Source organism: Ahaetulla prasina, chromosome 8 (genome assembly GCF_028640845.1).
Source record: "Ahaetulla prasina isolate Xishuangbanna chromosome 8, ASM2864084v1, whole genome shotgun sequence".
Classification (NCBI taxonomy): domain Eukaryota; kingdom Metazoa; phylum Chordata; class Lepidosauria; order Squamata; family Colubridae; genus Ahaetulla; species Ahaetulla prasina.
The window spans coordinates 51568833-51591393 of record NC_080546.1 but is presented as its reverse complement, the minus strand read 5'-3'; the positions used below and the strand labels follow the sequence as shown (position 1 = coordinate 51591393).

The window sequence follows — 22561 nt, the reverse complement described above, 5'->3', positions numbered from 1 at the left end:
CTTTTTATCTATCAAAAACGCATTGGTCACTTTCATACACCAGTCAGTTATTTTGTTCAACAGTTCACTTATTTTGGCTATCTTGTGCAGACTGACAGTTGACATTGATGGCTCTGCCAATGCATGCATCCACAGTGTAATTACAAGAATATCACCCCAATTGATATTCTTACTCTGCAGGGGCAAAAACTTTTCGAGGCACAAGATTGTAAGAAAGAAACAACATAGTCTGCAAATAAATGAAAGTTGCCTTCTTCAAATTCGATCGCTAAATGGCTGTAGCTATTCTCCGGTTATGTGAACAGTATGCACAGTTCAAAAACAGGCTTCGTGTATTTTAAAGCAAAGACATGGGGAAATTTTTCGGTTGAAAATACTCCACTGTGTCTGCGGGTTCAGTATATGAGTGATTTATGGCCGCTGGGTATTTGCACAGGCTGCCTGTGTGCGCGGTGGAGGCGGGCCGGGCCGGGCCGGGAAGTGATCCAGAAAGCTGGGTTTCGTTTCAGGTTGGCTAATTTTATGAGACAGAAATTGCAGACAAAAGGTTGTTTTGTTTTGTTTTGGCTTTTTAAAATGTTGTCTGGAGCTGTCCGTTCAGCGCCCAGCCTTTGAGTTTTCTTCCGCAGTTTCGTGTGACCCGAGACTGTCTACGAGAGAGAGAGAGAGAGAGAGAGAGAGAGAGAAAAGCTAAAGTGTTGTGAAGACTTTTCCCCTGCAGCCTGCGAAGAAAGAGAAGAGGAATCTAACCGGAAGCTTAAAAGAGTAACTTTTAACACTTTTGTTTTGGCGCGGGGCAGACGAGCCGGGAGGGAGATTGCTGTTGGGTATTTTCTACTCGGGATTTTGTCTTTCCTTTTGCACCACGCAAGTTCTTATTTAAAGATCGAAACTTTTTGCCCTTCCCTTTTTTAGGAAAAAAAAAAAAGATTGCACGGCTGCATAAGAAGGGACAGTCACAGGCGCTCAATTTATGGCCGGCTGTTACACAGCCTACCCCAAGCAAGGGGAAAAGCGAGCTTGATGAAATGTGGAGAAAATAAGGAATTGCTCCTCCTCTCAGAGCTTCGTTGTGACCACAATTTTCAGCAGGCCCGGATCCCGCGCGCGGCCTTTGGTTCTTCAGCAAGGAAAGCCCTGCCTTCTTTGACGGCTGGCTGAAAGATCTTTTAGTTTAAGGGATTGAGGTTTAAGGGATTGAAAGCACCTTTTAATTACTCTCCTTTCGAAAGAAAACCCCAGACCATTAAAAAGGTAAACGGGTAGGGAATTTAAGATAAAGATTTATGGTCTCACACCTTGCTTTAAAACAGTGTTTTTCAAACTTGGGGAGTCCACGCATCTTAAAGTGGCCAAGTTTGAAAAACAGTGCTATAAAGTGAATTACATCAATATTTAGTCCCAAGAATAGTCACCTATGAGTATAGAGCTGCATAAATTGGTGCCCTAATCGGAAGTGGTTCAGTGCAGGGTTTAAGTGAGGGTTGGGATTGAACCTATAATGCTGGGCTTCCTCTGGAAGTTGTGTTCCTGTTTGTTTTCATGACCATTGGATACTCTTCTGGTAAGATTGTACTTCATTTTGCTACTGAAAGGAAACATGTACGCATTTGTTCACTAGTTGTTGCTGCTTAACTCTGGGTTGTGATTTCCCCACAATGGGTTAATATCACATATGCATCAGACATTTATTAGCTGAAGGGGTTTGTTGAAACCTTGGCAACCCACCATTTTTAACCCTTATTCAATTCATAGCAGATTGTTCTCATCTGCCTCTAAAACAGATTGAGGTTAAGAGTGAAGGTGGTCATTGCTGTGTGATTGAAGTAGGGGCAATATCAAACTGTTTTATTTTTGTATTTGTAAGCTGGTTTGATTGGGGCTTAGGTTGCTAATAAATCAATATGCTTTTAGTAGTGAACCTTGACTTAATAAGATGCATAAATCAGATATTGATAAACAGGTAGCATTTTTTCTGATTTCACATTCTGCTTACTAATGTAATAGTGAAAGGAAAGTTTGCTTTTTAAGAAAAGGCCATCCCTCTCAATGGGTGTGGAAGGTATGGCAGGGATAATACTGTAATGTATAATAAATGCCTGAAAATAGAGGCTGTCCTGTTGAACAATTGGTTATGTTGAACTTGGCTAGGGACCAAGGAATTCTATAAGCCAGAAGGGCATTCAGTTTGCTAAGAATTCTGGGAGTTCTAATTCCAACCAATCAGGAGAAACCTGGCTTAGGAAAGAAAGAAATGGGGCGTCTCTTTCTTCCAGCTCACATTAGACTTATTTAAATGAATATTTAGTTACCTTTTGGGATGAGTTCCCTTGTAAATGTTATTGTCATTGGAGTAGCTAACATTTTGCAACATCAGTCTCTTTCTGTCACTCCTTTTGAAGTGCTATTTGTAGAGTTTTATTGCTCTTGCCAGAAACTTTGTGGGCTTCTTCATTTGCATACAAATCATCCCTAGAAAAAATGGCATTGGACAGAATCCAGATACTACTGATGATTAACAGCACTGAAACGTAGGAGTAGAAAGGCAAGGGTATACGATAGAGTAGCCCAGGGCAAAATCCTATAAGCCAATTGCCATAGCTTCACCACAGATAAGAATAGCCATTTAGCCTACCAGAAAATGAAATTGTTTATGTAGGAATATTCAAACAAAACAATGCAAGGTGGAAATATTTAAATTCCTTCCTACTGATTCACACAAGCAGGATCTATTTATATAAGGAGACCACTAGAACTTCTGGTGGAACAATGAGGAACTTAAAACAAATGTCAAACAATTCAAAAGACTTTTGTATGAGTAATATAGCTTTTTTTATTATTATTATTTTCAGAATTGAGCAGAGCTCCTCTGTGCACTTGCCACCTGTGAGAAAACAGGATGTCCTTGCCCCTACTTGGTCCACGTCCTCAAAGCAATCAAATTAACTGCAGATCTATTGTAGCAGGTGGCACAGCTTGAAACAGCAAACATTTTTCAAAATGCTTAAGATATTTTCATTCTATTTTTGCCTATTTCTGCCTTAACGCTGCAGCTACATACCAAAACCAAGAAGAGAGGAAATAGACTTCAAAACAGACTTTGTTAATGCGGGAAAAATCATATGGTTGAAAAGAGTTTCTGACTTAGCACTCTTAAGGCTTAAGGAGTAAACCATTTTATATCCATCCTTTATAATGAAATTTACTAATAAAAGGACAGAAGAAAAAGTTTTGTTCCTTCTGATTAGAGGAGCTTGATGAATGAAAGATTTGCTCTTGAGTATCTACACATAAGTTACTTTTCAGCTAATTTGCAGAAGTACAATTTTATATATGCATCTGGGAAATATGACAGACCAATACATTTTGTAAATTGAACCATGTACCAAGAGAAATATGGAATATAAAGAATATAAATGAATATGTTTTTATTAGGTTTTCTTTTTTCTGTGCCAAAGAAAATATGCTTGATTTTTGGAAAGAACCAAACAATATAATCAACTTTTTAAGTGCAAAATTCTTTTAAAAGTGGAAAAATTAGAGATAGACAGCTTCTTTGTACATTTGACATATAAATACTTATCAGGAAAATTATTTCCTATCTCAATTGCTTAATTAGTACTGGCTCATTTTCTGCTCTAGTAATAAAATTACTAGAGTCAATTAGAAAATAGGAAATCCAGATATCAAAGGGAGCAAAAACATAGATATAAACCTTCAAGACAAAAGATGTAAAGGATGATGATCAGAAATTTCTAAGATCTGAAGTCTGCAAAATCACAGCCAGACAGAAAGTTGAATAACCACACTATAAGCATTTTTTAAAATTGAAGATTTAAAAAAACGGCATTTTATATTGATAATTTTCTTCCTTTAGCAAAGGTACTAATGTGATTTATAAGAATGGAGATGAAGCTGTGGTGAACTCCTGGTCAGAAAGCCTTTGTTTTGGGCATGCACTAGGTTCCTGCATTCTTGTCACTGGGATCTGGGGCAGTGGATTATAGTCGGTAGGTGGTAGAACAGAATCAATAAACACAATTTCATGAGTTGCTATTGAAGTTGTAAGTTTGCATGTCCCTTAACAAAAATGGATTTGGATCTGGAGTTCTTTTTTGGGGGGCATAAGAAAATATACCCAAGAAATACAGCACCACCCTTAAAGAAAGTTGTTAGAATAATCATGGCATAGTAATTCCTAAAATAAAAAATACCTTATTGAAAATGCAAAGTCTTTTAATCTATATGTAAATTGATTAAAATATAGCAATCTCAAAACTGACGTTTTTGATACTTAGCTGTGCCATAGTTACTGGAAAGCTAAAGTGAAAAAAGACTGTTGAAAGGGGTTAACGGCTTGTTCTAGTTACAAGCAGATGTTGGCCTCTGGAGACTACAGAGGTCATTGGGAATTGAGTTAATTATTTTTATTTGGGGAAGGGGAAAGTGGTATAGATTAAAAAAAATTGGGGGGGGATTATAATCCAGTGCTTTCCCATCTAGAAACTGAAAAGTTGCTTACACTTTTATTATAAAAGATATTATAGTATTTTTATAGAAACCAGGCTAGAAATCTGGAAATTATAAATTCTAGTCTTGCTTTAGGCACAGTGCTACTTGAGTGATCATTTGTCACTCTCTTCTCTTATTTATTTGTATTTTACCTTTATTTTTACAAATACCTCAAGATGGCAAAGATATCCAGCAACCTTCCTCTTCCTATCCCACCCCACCAACAACAACACTGTGGGATTCATTGGGCTGAGAGTGACTAGCCCAAAGTCACTCAGCTGGCTTTCATGGCTAAGGCTGGGTTTGAATTTACAGCCTCCCACTTTCTAGCCTAGAGCCTCAACCACTAGATAAAACTTATAAAATGGGAAAGTATAAATACTGATGGAATGGAAATGAGTAGTATATGGTCTATGGTGAGGAATGAATTTTGAAAGAAGTTGAAAATGTCTGTGTATAAGAGCTTGCATTGGCTCTCTCTATTATATGGAAGTGAGAGTTGGGTATTTCAGAAGAAACATGAAGTCAGTAGAATGCATGAGGAATGGGTTAGTTAAGAAGTGTTTATGGTTAAATAAGAGATAAGGTTTAGAATAAACTGGACAATCCAGGCCCTTTATGGGTCATCATTTCAGAGATATTTCCTTACCTTAACAAAGAAACAGAATGACCAAGGACAGGCAAAAAAGTTGTGGCAGTCAGAGGGATTTCTGACTTCCTGCTGGCTTCCCCATTGAGTTTTCTGGTAGGAATCTGGCATCAAAAGCGTCAGAAATCACCCTCCCTTCATAGTAGGCAGCTAAGAGGCTGCTGCTGGGAGGGGAAGGGAGTGAAGGAAGGCAAAACCAGCTAGGGAACTGCAATGGAATATTGAAAATTAAGATCACATGATTACATCAAAAGCACAGCAGTGACCTGTAGCACTGAAGCAGCCACAAGTAGCCCAAATTTCATGCCCTCAGGAAGTCATGGGTCCCAGGCTGTATATTCTGTACATTAGCCCATTTGAGTTACTCTGATTTAAAAATGGTTAAATATGATGCAGCTTTTCACCAGGTTAAAGGTCATGATGAGTTTTAGTGATAGAGGCACATTGAATACAAAATTGGGAATGAAACAAACATACTGATCATGATGGCATAATGTTGGAATTGCAGGGGAAATATGTGAAATAAAAGCTAAAAGGTTGAGAAAAGAAAGAATGAAAAAAGTATAATTGGATAAGGTTGATGTGGACCTGAAGAAGAGAAAGGATAAAACTTGAACCAAAAGCTGTACAGTATGAAGAAAGAAGCAAATATAGTATTCATGCATAAAAAAGTATGGGAAGATTTAGTAAGTAGCATTAGTGTTTAGCTGTAATTTCCTTACCTCATGCTTTATTTCTTGGGTTTGCATGACACTGCTTACTTCAAAAGGGAATTGCATCTTTCTGTTTGTGGTTATCTATGTACACAGTATATTCAGAAAGGAAACATTTATTTTAAATGAGTATTTTTTTCCTTTCAGGAAAATGAGGAAGATTCTGACGTGCTGGACATGCTTGCCTTTCATCCTTTGCACTATCTCAACTAATTGTGGATCAACTCAGAATATCTGTAAAATCACAAATAAAATAGCAGACTGTAGTCATTTAAAGCTTTCTCAAATTCCCTCCAATCTCCCAGCTGATATAACAGTGTTGGATATTTCACATAACCAGCTGAGAATGCTGCCGCCTAAAAACCTTACAAAGTACAATCAGCTTGTTTATTTAAATGTGGGATTCAATTCCATCTCTAGAGTAAGGATACACTTGTGCCTCAGTTTACCTTTGTTAGAGGTATTAAGGCTGGAGCACAATCAGTTGCGTACATTATATGGAGAAGTTTTTACTTCCTGTACCAATCTGAGAGAGCTTAATGTGGGATTCAACTTTCTGAATACAAAAAATGATCCTTTCAAAAATCTGAAGGTAAGTCCGAGCTTTGATCTGCTATTTTATGAGTTCATATGATTAAAGGTTCTACTACATTAAGGATAGCATGACATGACCATATGTGAATATGACTTGGCTGAGTTATACTAGCATCATTTCTCTAAATAATAATTCTTTTGACTGGTATTGATTCTCCAGATTTTTTGATGGATCTATTTCATGGAAAGGGAAAAGATCTGTTTAACAGAAATGGGTTTAATGCCTTCTGTAAACATTGTGATTTTTTGCTACTCAGGTATAAGAGTGTATTTTTATTGTTCTCAAATGTCAGCTTTTATTCATTTTTTTCTAGTCTTGTGTTTCTTGTTATTTTATATTCTGCTTTATAATATACTGTAACTGCATGATTGGCATATAGATGTGTTGCCTCTTCTGGGTCAGAATTAGAGTTGTGTACATAAAGGAAGATAAACATACATATATGTCTGGGATGTGTATGTATTGAATATGACATTCTCTTATGTTTATAGTACAAGATACATAATATGGATTCCTGTCATATAGCATGCTAATTTCTGCAGAATTACTTCTCTGGAATTTGGTATTTGCATCTAAATTGATAGGCTGGGAATTGATTTTTTTTTCTGCTTCCAGTTGTCATTCTGGGAACCACTTCCTTGCATTCTTACTACATCAGGATTCTTATTCTAAATAAAGGACTTAAAACGTTTTTTTCTCCTTGATCTTGGTGACTTAGTTTTCCACAAATTCAGTCATAGTCTTTGTAGAGCGAAAAAACCTGAGCAGAAATACTCTGAACATTAATGATGCAATCAAAAAACAAGATAGCAATGCCAAAACCGTAGAATGAAATAAATTTTCTTACAGTAAGTCTTTTGAGACTGTTGCTGGTTGAACTCTCCTCTGGCCTCATATCACCTTTTTTCAACGTATTTACCTACTAGGTCTGCTGGGTCTACAGTTCACAATTCCAAAGCACCTGGAATGTTTCAACTTATATGTAGCCATCTTAGATTTAGTTTTCCTCAACAACGTATTAGGGCATTCCACAAACTTAGCCATTTCATGAAAAAGTAGTAAATCAGTAAGAAGATATAAATGCAGTTTATACCAAAGGTTCACAGCAAAGGAAAGGGATTCTAAGGTAACACTGGCTGTTGTCAAGGAAAGGGATTCTATATGCTATTATTTTAAGCATATGATAATTTCCATACTCAATTACAGGCTTCTTAAACTTCTCATTATACAGGACTTTTTAGTGACTTATTTTGAAGAGTTGGTTTACCATATTATGGTAGTATACTGAGAAAAGATGTAATCACAATGATTATCCATATAGGATCATTATAGAACTAATATTGTTAAGAAAATAAGCCGTGTGTGTATGTCTAAAACATACAGACATATATACATGCCACTGAGAGTCTGTGGATTGCAATAGGGGAGAAATGTGGAGAGAGAGAGAAAGGGAGGGAAAATCCCTAATGAAAATGGGTGTGGGTCAACAGTAACTGTTCCATCGTAGGAGATGTCCATAACACATACTCTACTGAAGTCATGTTAATTTCTTAAAATCAAAGACAACTTGCAGAATAATCATGTTGAAGACATCAGGATCAGTTTTATTACTGATGATTGATTTGATTTGATTTAAATGGCCTACTTTGCAAAGCAACTCCTGATGGTAGGCACAATAGAATAGAATAGAATAGAATAGAATTTTATTGGCCAAGTGTGATTGGACACACAAGGAATTTGTCTTGGTGCATATGCTCTCAGTGTACATAAAAGAAAAGATGTTCATCAAGGTACAACATTTACAACACAATTGATGGTCAATATATCAATATAAATCATAAGGATTGCCAGCAACAAGTTATAGTCATACAGTCATAAGTGGAAAGAGATTGGTGATGGGAACTATGAGACGATTAATAGTAGTGCAGATTCAGTACATAGTTTAACAATGTTGATGGAATAATTTGTTTAGCAGAGTGATGGCCTTCAGGAAAAAACTGTTCTTGTGTCTAGTTGTTCTGGTGTGCAGTGCTCTGTAGCGTTGTTTTGAGGGTAGGAGTTGAAACAGTTTATGTCCAGGATGCGAGGGGTCTGTAAATATTTTCACGGCCCTCTTCTTGATTCGTGCAGTATACAGGTCCTCAATGGAAGGCAGGTTGGTAGCAATTATTTTTTCTGCAGTTCTAATTATCCTCTGAAGTCTGTGTTTTTCTTGTTGGGTTGCAGAACCGAACTAGACAGTTATAGAGGTGCAAATGACAGACTCAATAATTCCTCTGTAGAACTGAATTAGCAGCTCCTTGGGTAGTTTGAGCTTACTGAATTGGCGCAGAAAGAACATTCTTTGTTGTCCTTTTTTAATGATGTTTTTGATGTTAGCTGTCCATTTTAGATCTTGCGATATGATAGAACCTAGAAATTTGAAGGTTTCTACTGTTGATACTGTGTTGTCTAGTATTGTGAGAGGTGGAAGTATGGAAGGGTTTCTCCTAAAGTCAGCTTCTGTGAAGACCTATGTGTACCTACAAGGAACTTGCGAATACACAGTAACAACAAACCTTGGTTTACACCTAAACTTAAGCAGCTACGGCATTCCAAAGAGGAAGCCTACAGAAAAGGTGATAAAATGCTGTACAATCAGGCCAGAAATGCACTAACAAGGGAGATCAGAGCAGCAAAAAGAAGCTACTCTGAAAAGCTAAAGAATCAGTTTTCAGCAAATGAACCAGCAAACATGTGGAAAACTCTTAAAAATATCACCGGCTATGGCAAACCTCCTTCCCAGGCTGAAGGTAATCAACAACTGGCAGATGACCTGAATGAGTTTTACTGCAGGTTTGAAAGGAAACTACAGCCACCTATCTCCACAATCCCCATCTCAGACACACCAACAACAGCCAAGCCTCCTACAACTGACCCCATTTCATTGGGTTCACAACCCTAGTGATCACAGAAAAGGAAGTGCAGGACCTATTTCACAGACAAAAGCCAGGAAAAGCTCCAGGCCCAGACAAGATAACTCCTTCTTGCTTAAAAGTCTGTGCTGACCAATTGGCCCCATCTTCACCCATATTTTCAATAAATCACTAGAGATGTGCTATGTTCCTTCTTGCTTCAAACGCCTACCATCATCCCAGTGCCAAGAAGCCCACCATCAAGGAACTGAATGACTACAGACCAGTTGCTTTAACATCTGTAGTCATGAAAACCTTTGAAAGGCTAGTGCTTTCCTACCTGAAAACCATCACGAATCCGCTGTTAGACCCTTGCAATTTGCATACCGAGCAAATAGATCAACAGATGATGCTGTTAATATGGCTCTGCACTACATCCTACAACATCTTGAGTCTCCAAAGACCTATGCAAGGGTCCTTTTTGTAGACTTTAGTTCAGCATTCAATACCATCATTCCAGACATTCTTCTAACTAAGCTAAACCAGCTACAGGTACCGGAACAGACTTGTAAGTGGATCACAAGCTTCCTAACAAACAGGAAGCAGCAGGTGAAGCTAAGCAAGATCACATCAAATACCTGTACAATTAGCACAGGGGCCCCCCAAGGCTGTGTGCTCTCCCCACTTCTCTTCTCTCTGTATACCAATGACTGCATCTCCAATGATCCATCTGTTAAGCTACTGAAGTTTGCAGATGACACAACAGTGATTGGTCTCATTCGAGACAATGACGAATCCGCATATAGACGAGAGGTCGAACGACTAGCCTTGTGGTGCAACCAAAACAATCTGGAACTGAACACACTCAAAACCGTAGAAATGGTGGTAGACTTTAGGAGAAACCCTTCCATACTTCCACCTCTCACAATACTTGACAACACAGTATCAACAGTAGAAACCTTCAAATTTCTGGGTTCTATCATATCGCAAGATCTCAAATGGACAGCTAACATCAAAAACATCATTAAAAAGGACAACAAAGAATGTTCTTTCTGCGCCAACTCAGTAAGCTCAAACTGCCCAAGGAGCTGCTGATCCAATTCTACAGAGGAATTATTGAGTCTGTCATTTGCACCTCTATAACTGTCTGGTTCGGTTCTGCAACCCAACAAGAAAAACACAGACTTCAGAGGATAATTAGAACTGCAGAAAAAATAATTGCTACCAACCTGCCTTCCATTGAGGACCTGTATACTGCATGAATCAAGAAGAGGGCTGTGAAAATATTTGCAGATCCCTCGCATCCTGGACATAAACTGTTTCAACTCCTACCCTCAAAACGACGCTATAGAGCACTGCACACCAGAACAACTAGACACAAGAACAGTTTTTTCCCGAAGGCCATCACTCTGCTAAACAAATAATTCCCTCAACACTGTCAGACTATTTACTGAATCTGCACTACTATTAATCATTTCATAGTTCCCATCACCAATCTCTTTCCACTTATGACTGTATGATTATAACTTGTTGCTGGCAATCCTTATGATTTATATTGATATACTGATCATCAATTGTGTTGTAAATGTTGTACCTTGATGAACGTATCTTTTCTTTTATGTACACTGAGAGCATATGCACCAAGACACATTCCTTGTGTGTCCAATCACACTTGGCCAATAAAAATTCTATTCTATTCTATTCTAAAGTCTACCGCCACCATTTCTACGGTTTTGAGTGTGTTCAGTTCCAGATTGTTTTGGTTGCACCACAAGGCTAGTCGTTCGACCTCTTGTCTATATGCGGATTCGTCATTGTCTCGAATGAGACCGATCACTGTTGTGTCATCTGCGAACTTCAGTAGCTTAACAGATGGATCATTGGAGATGCAGTCGTTGGTATACAGAGAGAAGAGAAGTGGGGAGAGCACACAGCCTTGGGGGGCCCCAATTGGAACATCAATATAATGCCAAGTAATAGAAATAATTAAAATCACATAATAACAGCAGAAATGCAAAGAATGATAACCAAGGATAAACCCAGCAGTAATAAACATGTTTAGTTTATAATGATTTAAATTTCACAATTTTTCAAACTTTGTATGAGTAGGAAGAACGAAAGATCAAATTCGATATAACTGAAAGAAACTCTAGATTTGTTCTAGTTGTGTTCTAGTTTGTGTTGCACATGGTTTAATTAGGGCTGTACAATGCTTTGCAATAAAAAAAAATGCCATAGAGCATATGGATAGTACTACTTAAAGCAGCTTGCTTTTTCCTGAGATTGTGCTTTCGGCTTCTAAATTTGGTGTAAGGTTTTCTGAAAGAGCTGTATGCAATGTCCAGACCGTGCTGTTGTATCAGATTGAAAGCCTCTGTATAACCATAGTTTTAACCAGAAAGCCTAATATAGAATAGAAGACTTGCAACTGGTGAGACGAATATAACATAGATAATTTGCTTTCTTTATTGTCTTTTTCTCTTTGCTAGAATTTGGCATTCCTGGATGTCTCTCATAATCACCTAAGTTCTACAAAATTAGGATCTCAGCAGCAATTAGAGAATCTACAAGAGCTTGTGATGTCTGAAAACCAAATTACAGAATTAAATAAAGAAGATCTATACTTTCTTGGTAACTCTTCATTAAAAAGATTGGACCTTTCATCAAACCCCATAAAAGAGGTAAATCATGCCTAGAGTCTTGGTGGCCTGAAAGAATATGGATGAAAGCTACTTAAGAATAAACAGGATCATCCATCTCTGCCTGCCTCTCTGTCTCTCTCTCTCCCCCCCCCTCTGTCTCTCTCTCTGTCTCTCTGTCTGTCTGTCTGTCTTTCTCTCTTTCTCTCTCAAATCTCACATTATTTGCATGAAATTCCATATGCACTGTGCCACTTAAAAAATAATTTTGTTTTTTTATTTTTTTTAAAAATCAACATCCTGCCAACTCTTTTGCACATAGCTCCAGCCATTGCCTTAATTGCATTAAGGTAGGTATTGTCTAATTTGGACCTCTAGTTTCTGTGAAAATTGGAGAGGAAGAAATTTTTAATAATTTATTTGTTTATTAAACTTAGAAACTGCCCATCACCCTCACACAGGGACTCTGGGTTGTGTACAAATAAAATATTATAACATAAAAACTGTATATAAGAGTTTTGGCACTGTGGTTAGAATGCAGTACTGCAGGCTACTTCTGCTGACTGCTGGCTGCCTGCAATTTGGCAGTTTGAATCTCACCAGGCTCAAGATTGTCTCAACCTTCTATCCTTCTGAGGTCGGTAAAATGAGGATCCAGATTGTTGGGGGCAATATGTTGATTTTGTAAACTGCTTATACAGGACTGTAAAGCACTGTGAAGTGCTATATAAGTGTAAATGCTATGCTAAATGCTATGCTATGTGTTGTGTCCTGCATCTCAGCCAATCAGACCGAGCGGCACTCGGATTGGCTGAGGTGCAGGCAACAAAAGAAGCGGGAAGCCGCGGGCCTTGCGATTGGCTTCCCTCTCTGACAGCTCGGGGTTTTTAAGTGCGCGGCTGAGGAGATTCAGCCAGTCCTGTCAGAATTACTTTGTTGGAACGTTGTGTTGCAAGTTAGCGTTACGTTAATAAATAGAGTTGTTGATTCAGCTTCCGTGGTCCTTTCACTGAACTCAACACTATGAAATTTAAATATGAGGCAAGCATAGTTAAGATTCAACATTAAAAGTTAATTAAAAGGCTTGGGGAGGCCCTTCAGTGCACTAACCATCTCCATGGCTGTGAGGTCCTCTATGAGTCCCACATGAAATGGCAGAGCCTGGTTCTTAGATATTTTTGAAATGCCAGGAGGGTAGGGGCCCAGGGAGAATGTGCCAAAGTGTGGAGGCAATGGCAGAGAAGACTCTCTTCCTGGAGCCCCCAGTTGGAATTCTTTAAGTGGCAGGGTCTGCAACATGTCTTCCCTGCCTAATCAGGTGGGATGGGCTGAAGTAATAGGCAGAGATGTTTCTGTAGATAAACTGGGTCCATGCCATGAAGGACTTTAAAAGTATAACCAACATTTTAAATTGCACTGGAGCAAACTGGCATCCAATGCAGGTCACACAGCAGAAGTATTACATGCCCATTCTCACTATACCAGTGGAAGTTTCTGTCTACTTTTCAAGCGGAAGATGCAGGAGTGACCAGGCGCAGTGACTTCCTCTCCAGGAAGGGGCATAACTGATATATAACACAAAGTTGAGCAAAGAGCCTCCTAGCTACTGTACAACTGTCACCTGCTCTTTGAGTACCTGCCATGAGCCTAGGAGGATCAAATTATGCACCGGGAGAGTTGGCTCAAAATTTGAGGGTGGTGATGGTGGGAAGACTCAACATTTCTGTCATGTGGAATAATTTTAAAACATTTTAATTATTATTTCTAGTTTCAACCAGGCTGCTTTCAAGCTATTGAAAACATATATGGCCTTGATCTGAACAACATTCCATTGGGACCTGATGGCACAGAGAAACTTTGCTTGGAATTATCTGGCACAAAAATACAGAACCTTTCAATGAGCAATGTGCAACTTTCGCGGATTTCCAATTTGACCTTTAGTGGAATGAGTAAAACAAACCTTACCATTTTAAACCTATCAAATAATTATTTGTCTGTAATTGAAAATGGCTCATTTATATATTTTTCAAATTTAAAAAAACTAAATCTAATGAATAACAATATTACAAAACTGTTTTCTCATTCTCTTTATGGGCTTCACAATCTGATCTATTTGAACTTGGAAAATTCACATGTCAGAATAATTGATTTGGCTTTCCAGTGGCTAACTCACTTGAATTACCTTATTATGGATGGTAATAGATTTCTGGGGATTACTCCTCATACGTTTAAAGGTTTAGAAAATTTGAAAAACCTGAGTTTATGTCAGTGCAATATAAATTCAATAACGAATACGACATTTGCTTCACTTGCAAATTCTTCCCTGCAGTTTCTCAATCTAACAAAAGCTGGAATCATTTCCATCAAGCCCAAAGCATTTTCTTGGCTAAGGCAACTAAAAATGCTTGATTTAGGTTTAAATAATATTAAGCAGAACCTTACAGGTCAGGAATTTCAAGGTCTTAGTAATATTGAGACACTCTATCTTTCATATAACTATCAGTTGAATTTGACAAGTGAATCATTCAGTCTTATTCCAAGCCTTCGAAAGCTGAGAATGAGAAAGGTACGTTGCAGTAATCTTGCAATCACCCCCTCACCATTTCGTAAATTAAAGAATTTGACAATCCTGGATATGGGTAACAACAATGTTGCTAACATAAAGGATGATATATTTGATGGACTGCATCAGCTTGAAATTCTTGACCTGCAGCACAATAATCTGGCTCGACTTTGGAAACATACAAACCCAGATGGCCCTGTACTCTTTCTCAAAGATCTTCACAACCTCCGTTTACTGGATTTAGAATCAAATGGCTTTGATGAGATTCCACACAAGGCTTTCTATGGCTTATCTTTATTGAAAAGCTTGAATTTAAATTCCAATCTCTTAAATCTACTTCCCAAGCCTGTTTTTGATGATCTGACATCTCTGAGTTTTCTCTTCCTCCAGAAGAATATGATCACAGCTATTGATGAAAAAGTGTTTGGGGCTGTTTTCAAACATCTAAAAGTATTAAATATGGCTTCAAATCCTTTTGACTGTACTTGTGACAGTATAGCTTGGTTTGTTAATTGGCTCAATAGCAACAAGACATATATCTCAAATTTAAACAATTACCAATGCAACACACCACCCAAATATCATTCTAATTCAGTAGCACAGTTTGATACTTCTATATGTGATAATGCCCCCTTTATGCTGGTATACATTTTTTGCACTACTACTGTATCATTGCTCATCTTTATAGCTCTGCTTGTTCACTTTGAAGGATGGAGAATTAAATTTATGTATACTGTGGCTGTAAACAGAGTATTGGGCATCAAAGAAATAGATAGACAACAACAGCAATTTGAATATGATGCCTACATTATTCATGCCAAGAAGGACATGAACTGGGTATCTAAGAACTTTATTACCCTTGAAAATCGTCAACCAGCCATTCGATTCTGTTTAGAGGAAAGAGATTTTGAAGCTGGAATATCTGAATTTGAAGCCGTCATCAATAGCATAGAGAGAAGTAGAAAGATCATATTTATTGTAACTAAACATCTCTTAAAAGATCCCTGGTGTAAAAGGTAAGTTGAAAATATTTAAATAATTGCCATTTTATTTGGGTTTTTAGGGCATTTCTTTAATTTTAAAGCTGTTTCTGTGAATTGTCAGGATTTCTAGCTAAGGAATCCTATTTTCTTATCTTTAAAAGAAGGTGGTAATCTTTTAAGTTAATCATTCATTCCACATATTTCTGTGGAAATTTTGAGATTTTTAGATAGTACCACTTAAACAGCACAGGAGTTTACTTTTCGTGTCACAGATCTTGTTCACAAAATACCAGGTTGTGCGGTCAAAATATAGATATGATTTTTGTTAAATTTCAAGACTGCTCTATTGCATTTAAGAGAATGTAAGTGTAACAAGGCAAAATATATGTGAAATGCATTATTAAGGTATTTTATTTATTACTTCTATTGTTTAATTACAATATTCTATTCTATTCTATTCTATTCTATTCTATATGAGTGACACAGCTATTTGAGCAGGAATGTTGCTATAAATTAACAGTTCTGGGTAAATTCTTTCAAATAGTAATATTTACAAGAGTATAAACTTTGTCTAGTGAAGAACCTTCTTGCCAGGGTTTTGCATCCAGGTCCTGAAATCTAATTTGGGAAAGGAGCTGTTTTCAGGCTTTATCAAGGCTTTGGCAGGGACTACAATTACAAATCTAAAATCATCAGTGTGAAACACAACTTGTGTCACTTAAAGAAAAATGCTCTCAGTACCTTGTTTTCTAGTGGAAATAACACACATATTTCAAGTTATCAGGAAAATCTGTCTGGTTCACTTCTGTATGTGAGGTTCATAATTTGTACTTCTTAAATCTTTATGTATAAGTAAATTAGGACATGCTTGTGTATCAAAATCTACATTTTCACAACTTTTGTGTTAAAGGTTACAACTCAACAGTGTTGTGCATAAAGCATACATTAATGAAATATAACCCAATGTACTTTATACAAGGGAAGAACTATTTAAAATGAATTCTAGGAAAAATACATATAAAAATGATCATAGATTTCCACCGCTTGTATCTTTTCAGTCAGAATTATGCAAAACTCCCATCCCCATTTCCCATGTAGTGTTGCTATCTTTCCCTTTATATAAAAGTACAAGGACTAAATTCCTCCAGTCATCAGGCACATAGTACATTCAGAAAGTATTCAGAAAGTATTTTTTCCCTCTCATTAATGTACACTTAGTACCCCAGAATGGCAAAGTGAAAAAAGAATTTTAGAAATGTCTGTAAATTTATTAAAAAGAAAAAATATCACATTGACACATTAACCCTTCCCTCAGCCCTTTGTTGAACACCTTTAGCAGCAATTACAGCCTGGAGTCTTTTTGGGTATGATGTGACAAGCTTTGCACACCTGGATTGGGAGATTTTCTGCCATTCTTCCCTGCAAATCCTTTCAAGTTCAGTCAGGTTGGATGGTGACTGTCAGTGGACAGCCATTTTCAGGTTCCTCCAGAGATCTTCAATAGGGTTCAAGTCACTCTGGGATATTCACAGAGTTGCCCCTAAGCCACTCCTGTGTTGTCTTGGCTGACTGCATAGGATTGTTGTCATGTTGGGAAATGAACCTTCCTGAGCACTGTGGAAAAGGTTTTCATTGAGGATATCCCTGTACTTTGCTCCATTCAGCTCTCCTTCAACCCTGACCAGTCTCCCAGTCTTAGCTGCTGAAAAACACCCCCACAGCACTCTGCCGCCACCACCACGCTTCACTGTTGGGATGATATTGGGCAAGTGATGAATGGTACCTAGTTTCCTACGGACATCATGTTTATAATTGATGCCAAACAATTCAATCTTGGTTTCATCAGACCAGAGAATCTTTTTCTTCACAGTCTTGAGAGTTTTCAGGTGTTTTTTTGCAAACTCCAAATGGGCTTTCATGTGTTTTGCACTGAGAAGAGGCATCTGTCTAGCACTATGCCATAAAGCACAGATCGATGGGTGGCTGCAATGATGGTTGTCCTTCTGGAACTTTGTGCCATCTCCACACAGGATCTCTGGAGTTCAGTCCTAACCATTGGATTCTTGGTCACTTTTCTTACTAAGGCCCTTCTCCCCTGATTGTTCAGTTTGATTACGTGACCAGTTTTTGGAAGAGTCATAGTTGTTCCAAACTTCTTCCATTTGAGAACTATGGAGACTAGTACAGCAGAAATTTTATTGTAGCCTTCCCCAGTTCTGTGTCTTGCAATAATCCTGTCTCTGAGCTCTTCAGGCAGTTTCTTTGACCTCATGGCTTTTGCTCTGCTACAGTATGTATTGTCAGCTGTGAGGCCTTCTTTTTTTTCCCCAAAAAAGTTTTTATTTTCCATAATAATTCCAACAATTTGACCAGTGTAGAGTACAATCACTTATCCCACAATTGATCATATACTCAGCTGTGAGGCCTTCTATAGAGAGGTGTGTGTCTTTCCAAAACAAGTCCAATCAATTTAATTAACCACAGGTTGACTAAAATCAAGATGTACAAATATGTCAGCAACTATCAAGCGAAATGGGAGGAACCTGAGCTAAATTTCAAGTGTTGTTGCAAAGGGTCTGAATACTTATGCCAATGTTATATTTCAGTTTTTTTCTTTTTAAGAAATTTACAGAAATTTCTAAAACTCTTGTTTTCAACTTTGTCATTAAGGGGTACTGAGTGTAGATTAATGAGAAAAAATGAATTTCAACAAATGTAGAATGTGTATAAAATTGAACCATATCCATATTTTAGCACTCCTTCACTCACAGTGTCAACACCTGCATTCTTTATCATTTTTTAGTATATTTAACAGCATTTACAATATTTTTATCATTTTTCCTCTGGATATTGAGATAGCTTAGTTTGAATATTTTTGTACTAAACAGATAATTGGACTTGGTAGCTTAAAAGGTTCCTTTGAATTCTGGGATTCTATGGCACTAAATGATTTAAGTCTTTTAAAAGTATTACTGATTCTAAATGATTCAAGAGAGCATTGCATCATAAAGATACATGTCTCTGAAACTTATAAGGAAATCTACTAAGCCAGAACATGTCTTTGTTTTCTTCAGGTTCAAAGTTTATCATGCGATACAACAAGCCATTGAAAAAAGTCGTGATTCTATTATACTAATTTTTCGACATGATATTCCTGATTACAAGTTAAAGAATGCACTTTGTTTACGAAGAGCAATGTTCAAATCTCATTGTATCTTGGAGTGGCCTGTGCAGAAAGAACGTCTAAATGCCTTTTACCAGCAACTGAAATCAGCCCTTCAGTCCAATAGTAGGATAATATAATTTGTTATAAGAAGAATATTGCATGTGTTTCTAACACTTAGTGGTTAAAATGCCAAACTAAAAATATGATACTGAAAATAGAAGTAAATGTAAAACCATTCTTCCAGGATTTTTTCTTCTATCCAAAATAGGAGAGTGTAGTATCCAAACATACAAAATGAGTGAGTAACTTTTGGAAACATCAAATGTTTGCTGCAAAAGGCAGTGAAAGTATTTGGAGGCGAGACCAAAAAATAGGGTATGTACTATATAAAAATGTAGTTGATTTTAAATCCCAAACTAATCTCCTTCTCTTCCATGTGGTTCATGTTGAAGTTTGTCCACCATTCTTTCCAGCAATTTCCTTTCACTGCTTACTCACAGCTGCCCCACTCCTCTCTCTTCACTGTATGCCAACCTTTGTCTTAGCCACATAATCTCACCTGGGCATCCTGCCTAGTGGACCTTCCTTTTCCTATTCTCTAGCACAGTGGGAGGCTGCCATCTTGCCTTTTTCTGACTGCTCAAAACTAGCTGGTCTATACACAGAACAGTTCATGCATTGAACAATTTGCACACTCCCAATATTTCAGTCTCTCTCCAGTTTCTTACTCAGAAATAGGAGCTGCAAGTAAGTTAAGCTTTTGTCCTTGCTGCATAATATTACTGGAAAAAAGAAATGTAAAGAGCAGAATCCCAATATCTGTTGCACTAGAACCAATATATGTTGCACTAGACCCAGCTCCCCAAACATGACAAACCCTCTGAAGTTAACTTAAAGATTCCTTTATTAGGAGTGCCAGCAGCCCCGGCAAAAAGTTTCTGTCTCAATGCAGGCTAACAACTCCGTCCAGTAGGGAGATGAATAGTTGTCTGCCACATCTATTCATTTCCATTCCCTGTTTTTATCCCCAGAGCTAGGGTGTGGCTTCGCTAGCAGCAGTGGCTTTTCCTTCCCAAGGATTGGCCCACAGATTTCCATTGCTCTCCTCTCTTCTGCACATCCGTGCATCAGGCACTGGATCCTGCTGTTCCTCCTCTTCCTCATTATCCACCTCCAGACCTGGGGGCTATTGATTCTCCATCTGAGGGCTGATGGATGGTCCAGACTCTCTCTCTCTCTCTCTCTCTGCCAACTCCATTCCCTCCCCCCTCAGAGCTCTCAGGTTGCCTTGATGCTGACCCTGACTCCCATGCCTCCTCCTCTGCTGGAGCTCCTCTGCTGGAGTCCTCTGCTGGGACATATGCAATGGGATCTAAAAGGGGGTGTGGCCTGACCATGCCTCTTATGGATAGATTGCTCTCTAACAAGACATTTGATTCCAGTTAATTTATCATTGTATTTGAATTTATGTTCTCAGCAGGGGTGAAATGCTCCTGGTTTGGACCGGATCAACTGATCCGGTAGCAATGGCGATGGGTGGTTCAGAGAACTAGTAGCAAAAATCCCTGCCCTCCCGCCCATGCCCCCCCAATGCCCAGTTGCCTGCTTCCCCACTTGCTGCTGCTGCTTTTAAAAAATGCTTTTAAAAGATAAAAAAAAGGATTGTGGGCCACAGCTGATCACCCCCCCGTGCGGTGTTCTACTTACCCCATGCCTCCTTTTGGCACACACATGCACATGCACCTTGCATTTGGTGCATGGTGCACACTGCGCATGCACACACGTGTGCATGTGCAGCCAGCGAATCAATAGTAAACCGGTTCAGATTTCACCACTGGTTCTCAGATATATTTGGTGACCCAAATTGGTCCTTCTAAAAATATAGGATTCTTTCCATTCATGAGATGAACTAGGATCCATAACTGTTACATACAAAAAAACCAGATAAAATGTTCAGATTATACATCCATAGCAATAAGGTTGTTCTCACATTTTGTTTCTCTTCCTCTTCTATGAACTAAAGATAAGACATTATTATCTTCCACATATTAGTAGAGTGTTGAATGTATTTTAATCAACAGTACATATGCTTACAAGATTTATGGCTTGATTTAGAAAATCTTTAGTTTCCATTCATGTTTGTATAACATTTTTATATAAAAGTGCATATATAAAACAAAATTGATATGCATATTTATTTGGATAAACTTGATCTTTTTGGTAATAAAATTTAGAAAAAACAAAGAGTAATGGTTTGATTGATTCAAATTGATTTCTTGCATAGTGACATTTTTCCAGACTTTCTGCTGGAGGGAGAGTTTTAAAGTGACAATGGAACTGATCTGTGAAACCCAATATCAGTCTAGGGTGCTACACTGACCTGATGTATTATCATTCTTATTAATCTGAATTAGTCTAAAGATATTTAATTGAGAAGCAGATCAGCTTCTGTACACTGACTGAAGATACTGTATGTTTCCATATAAGCAATAATAGAAAGAGATCCTATCGTTTTATGATTATTAAATACGAAAATTATTTATAGTCTTACAAATAAAATCAGCTGGCATGATGTGACGCAAAGTGCCAATTTCAAGCATCCTTATTTATGCACAGGATGAATAATTACTATTAGGAAATAATATTCTACGGCGAACCTTTTAGGCACAGAGTTCCCAAACCGGAAGGTGCAGTTTCCTCTTAAATTTTTTTAAAATGTTAAATTGTGTAACTACAGAGCAACCTGGAATATTAGAAATCATTGGCAGGAGTCATTCTGAACAGTCTGTCTAAGAAATGACTGGGCATCTCCATGGGGAGATGCAGGGTGCATTTTGCGAAGAAGCCAGAGGTCTCTGTGACAGCCATTTTGTGAGAGAGCCCACAGCAGGGTCTAAAAATCGTAACAATGTTGTCTGAAAACAGCCACCTATTTCAGCAATTACTCCTAGACTCTCCCAGCAATATTCTAGGGTTCTTGAGAAATTAATCGACTCTCTCCAGGATTGGTTTCTTTTCCCCAATCCCTACCATATTCAGGTGAGGTGAGCCCTGGGAGGAGGAAGGAGTGGAGCGGGCCTAAAAACGCTGATAAATAAATGCACATATTACTTGCACAGGAAAATGGAAATAACTGCTAAAGAGAAGCTGTCAGTTTGCCAACGGCAAAGCCTTCTCACAAAAGCTTTCTTTTTCGTGCAGAAAGGCGAGCAAACGGTGAAGCAGGTGGAGATAAATTCTACTCCGGCGTATAGTTCCCTAATGGCCCCAAACGGACGGCTCGTTAAAAAGATGTGTCTGCGAGTAAGGGAGAAACAACGCTACTTCCTCGGTCCCCTTTGGCGAACTAGGCTAGCTAGTTCAGGAGGGTTATTTGCAAGGGCTTTCTCCATTCAAAGCATCTGACGGAGGCGCAAACGATGGAGAGAACGGTCCACAAGAGGTGGCATCTCCGGGGCGGGAGGAAGAGCAACGCCACAAGGTTTCTCTCAGCCAGCCCCCGATCTACTGTTTTCCTCAAAACCTGGAAGCTCAGCCACGCGCCCCTCGCTCCCGATGGCGGGCGCGGGCTGCCCGGCGCCCAATGACCTCCTCTCGCCTCGGTTTTTGTTTAGCTTAGCAACCGCCGCTCCCTCCCTCGGCAGGCGCCTGGGTAGGCAGAAAGGCAGGCCTACGTAACCCGGGTGGCAGGCTGGCTCTCTCGCGCGCGCGGTCCGTCCCCAGCCGTCTTCGGTGCAGACCCGCAGAAGGGAAGCCCAGCGCTGGCCGAAAAGAAAGCCACAAAGCCCCCTCAGGCGCGACGCTTCTCTTCTGGCCGCCGCGCCTGCCGAAGTCAGTCTTGGCGCCA

General features: G+C 38.6%; 1 protein-coding gene across 4 annotated transcripts; it reads left to right on the top strand.

Annotated features, from left to right (window-relative positions):
* Window positions 1-475: 475 nt before the first annotated feature.
* TLR3 (toll like receptor 3) lies at window positions 476-22533 on the top strand. Of its 4 annotated transcripts, XM_058193888.1 has the most exons (6): window positions 476-765; window positions 3878-4010; window positions 6022-6466; window positions 11853-12044; window positions 13771-15581; window positions 18623-22533. In XM_058193888.1, exons 3-6 carry the CDS (start codon window positions 6026-6028, stop codon window positions 18849-18851), a joined length of 2673 nt encoding a protein of 890 aa, XP_058049871.1. In that variant the 5' UTR covers window positions 476-765; window positions 3878-4010; window positions 6022-6025; the 3' UTR covers window positions 18852-22533. The 4 variants fall into 4 exon arrangements, with proteins under 4 accessions (XP_058049871.1, XP_058049870.1, XP_058049872.1 ...); XM_058193887.1 differs by lacking the exon at window positions 3878-4010; XM_058193889.1 differs by lacking the exons at window positions 476-765; window positions 3878-4010 and adding an exon at window positions 792-1254.
* Window positions 22534-22561: the final 28 nt, after the last annotated feature.

Excerpts from the sequence above, each read along its gene's own strand:
- TLR3 (XM_058193887.1), top strand. The coding sequence starts at position 6,026 with ATGAGGAAGATTCTGACGTGCTGGACATGCTTGCCTTTCATCCTTTGC. Across the intron at positions 12,045-13,770 it reads CATCAAACCCCATAAAAGAG|TTTCAACCAGGCTGCTTTCA; the intron begins GTAAATCATGCC and ends TATTATTTCTAG. Across the intron at positions 15,582-18,622 it reads AAAGATCCCTGGTGTAAAAG|GTTCAAAGTTTATCATGCGA; the intron begins GTAAGTTGAAAA and ends TGTTTTCTTCAG.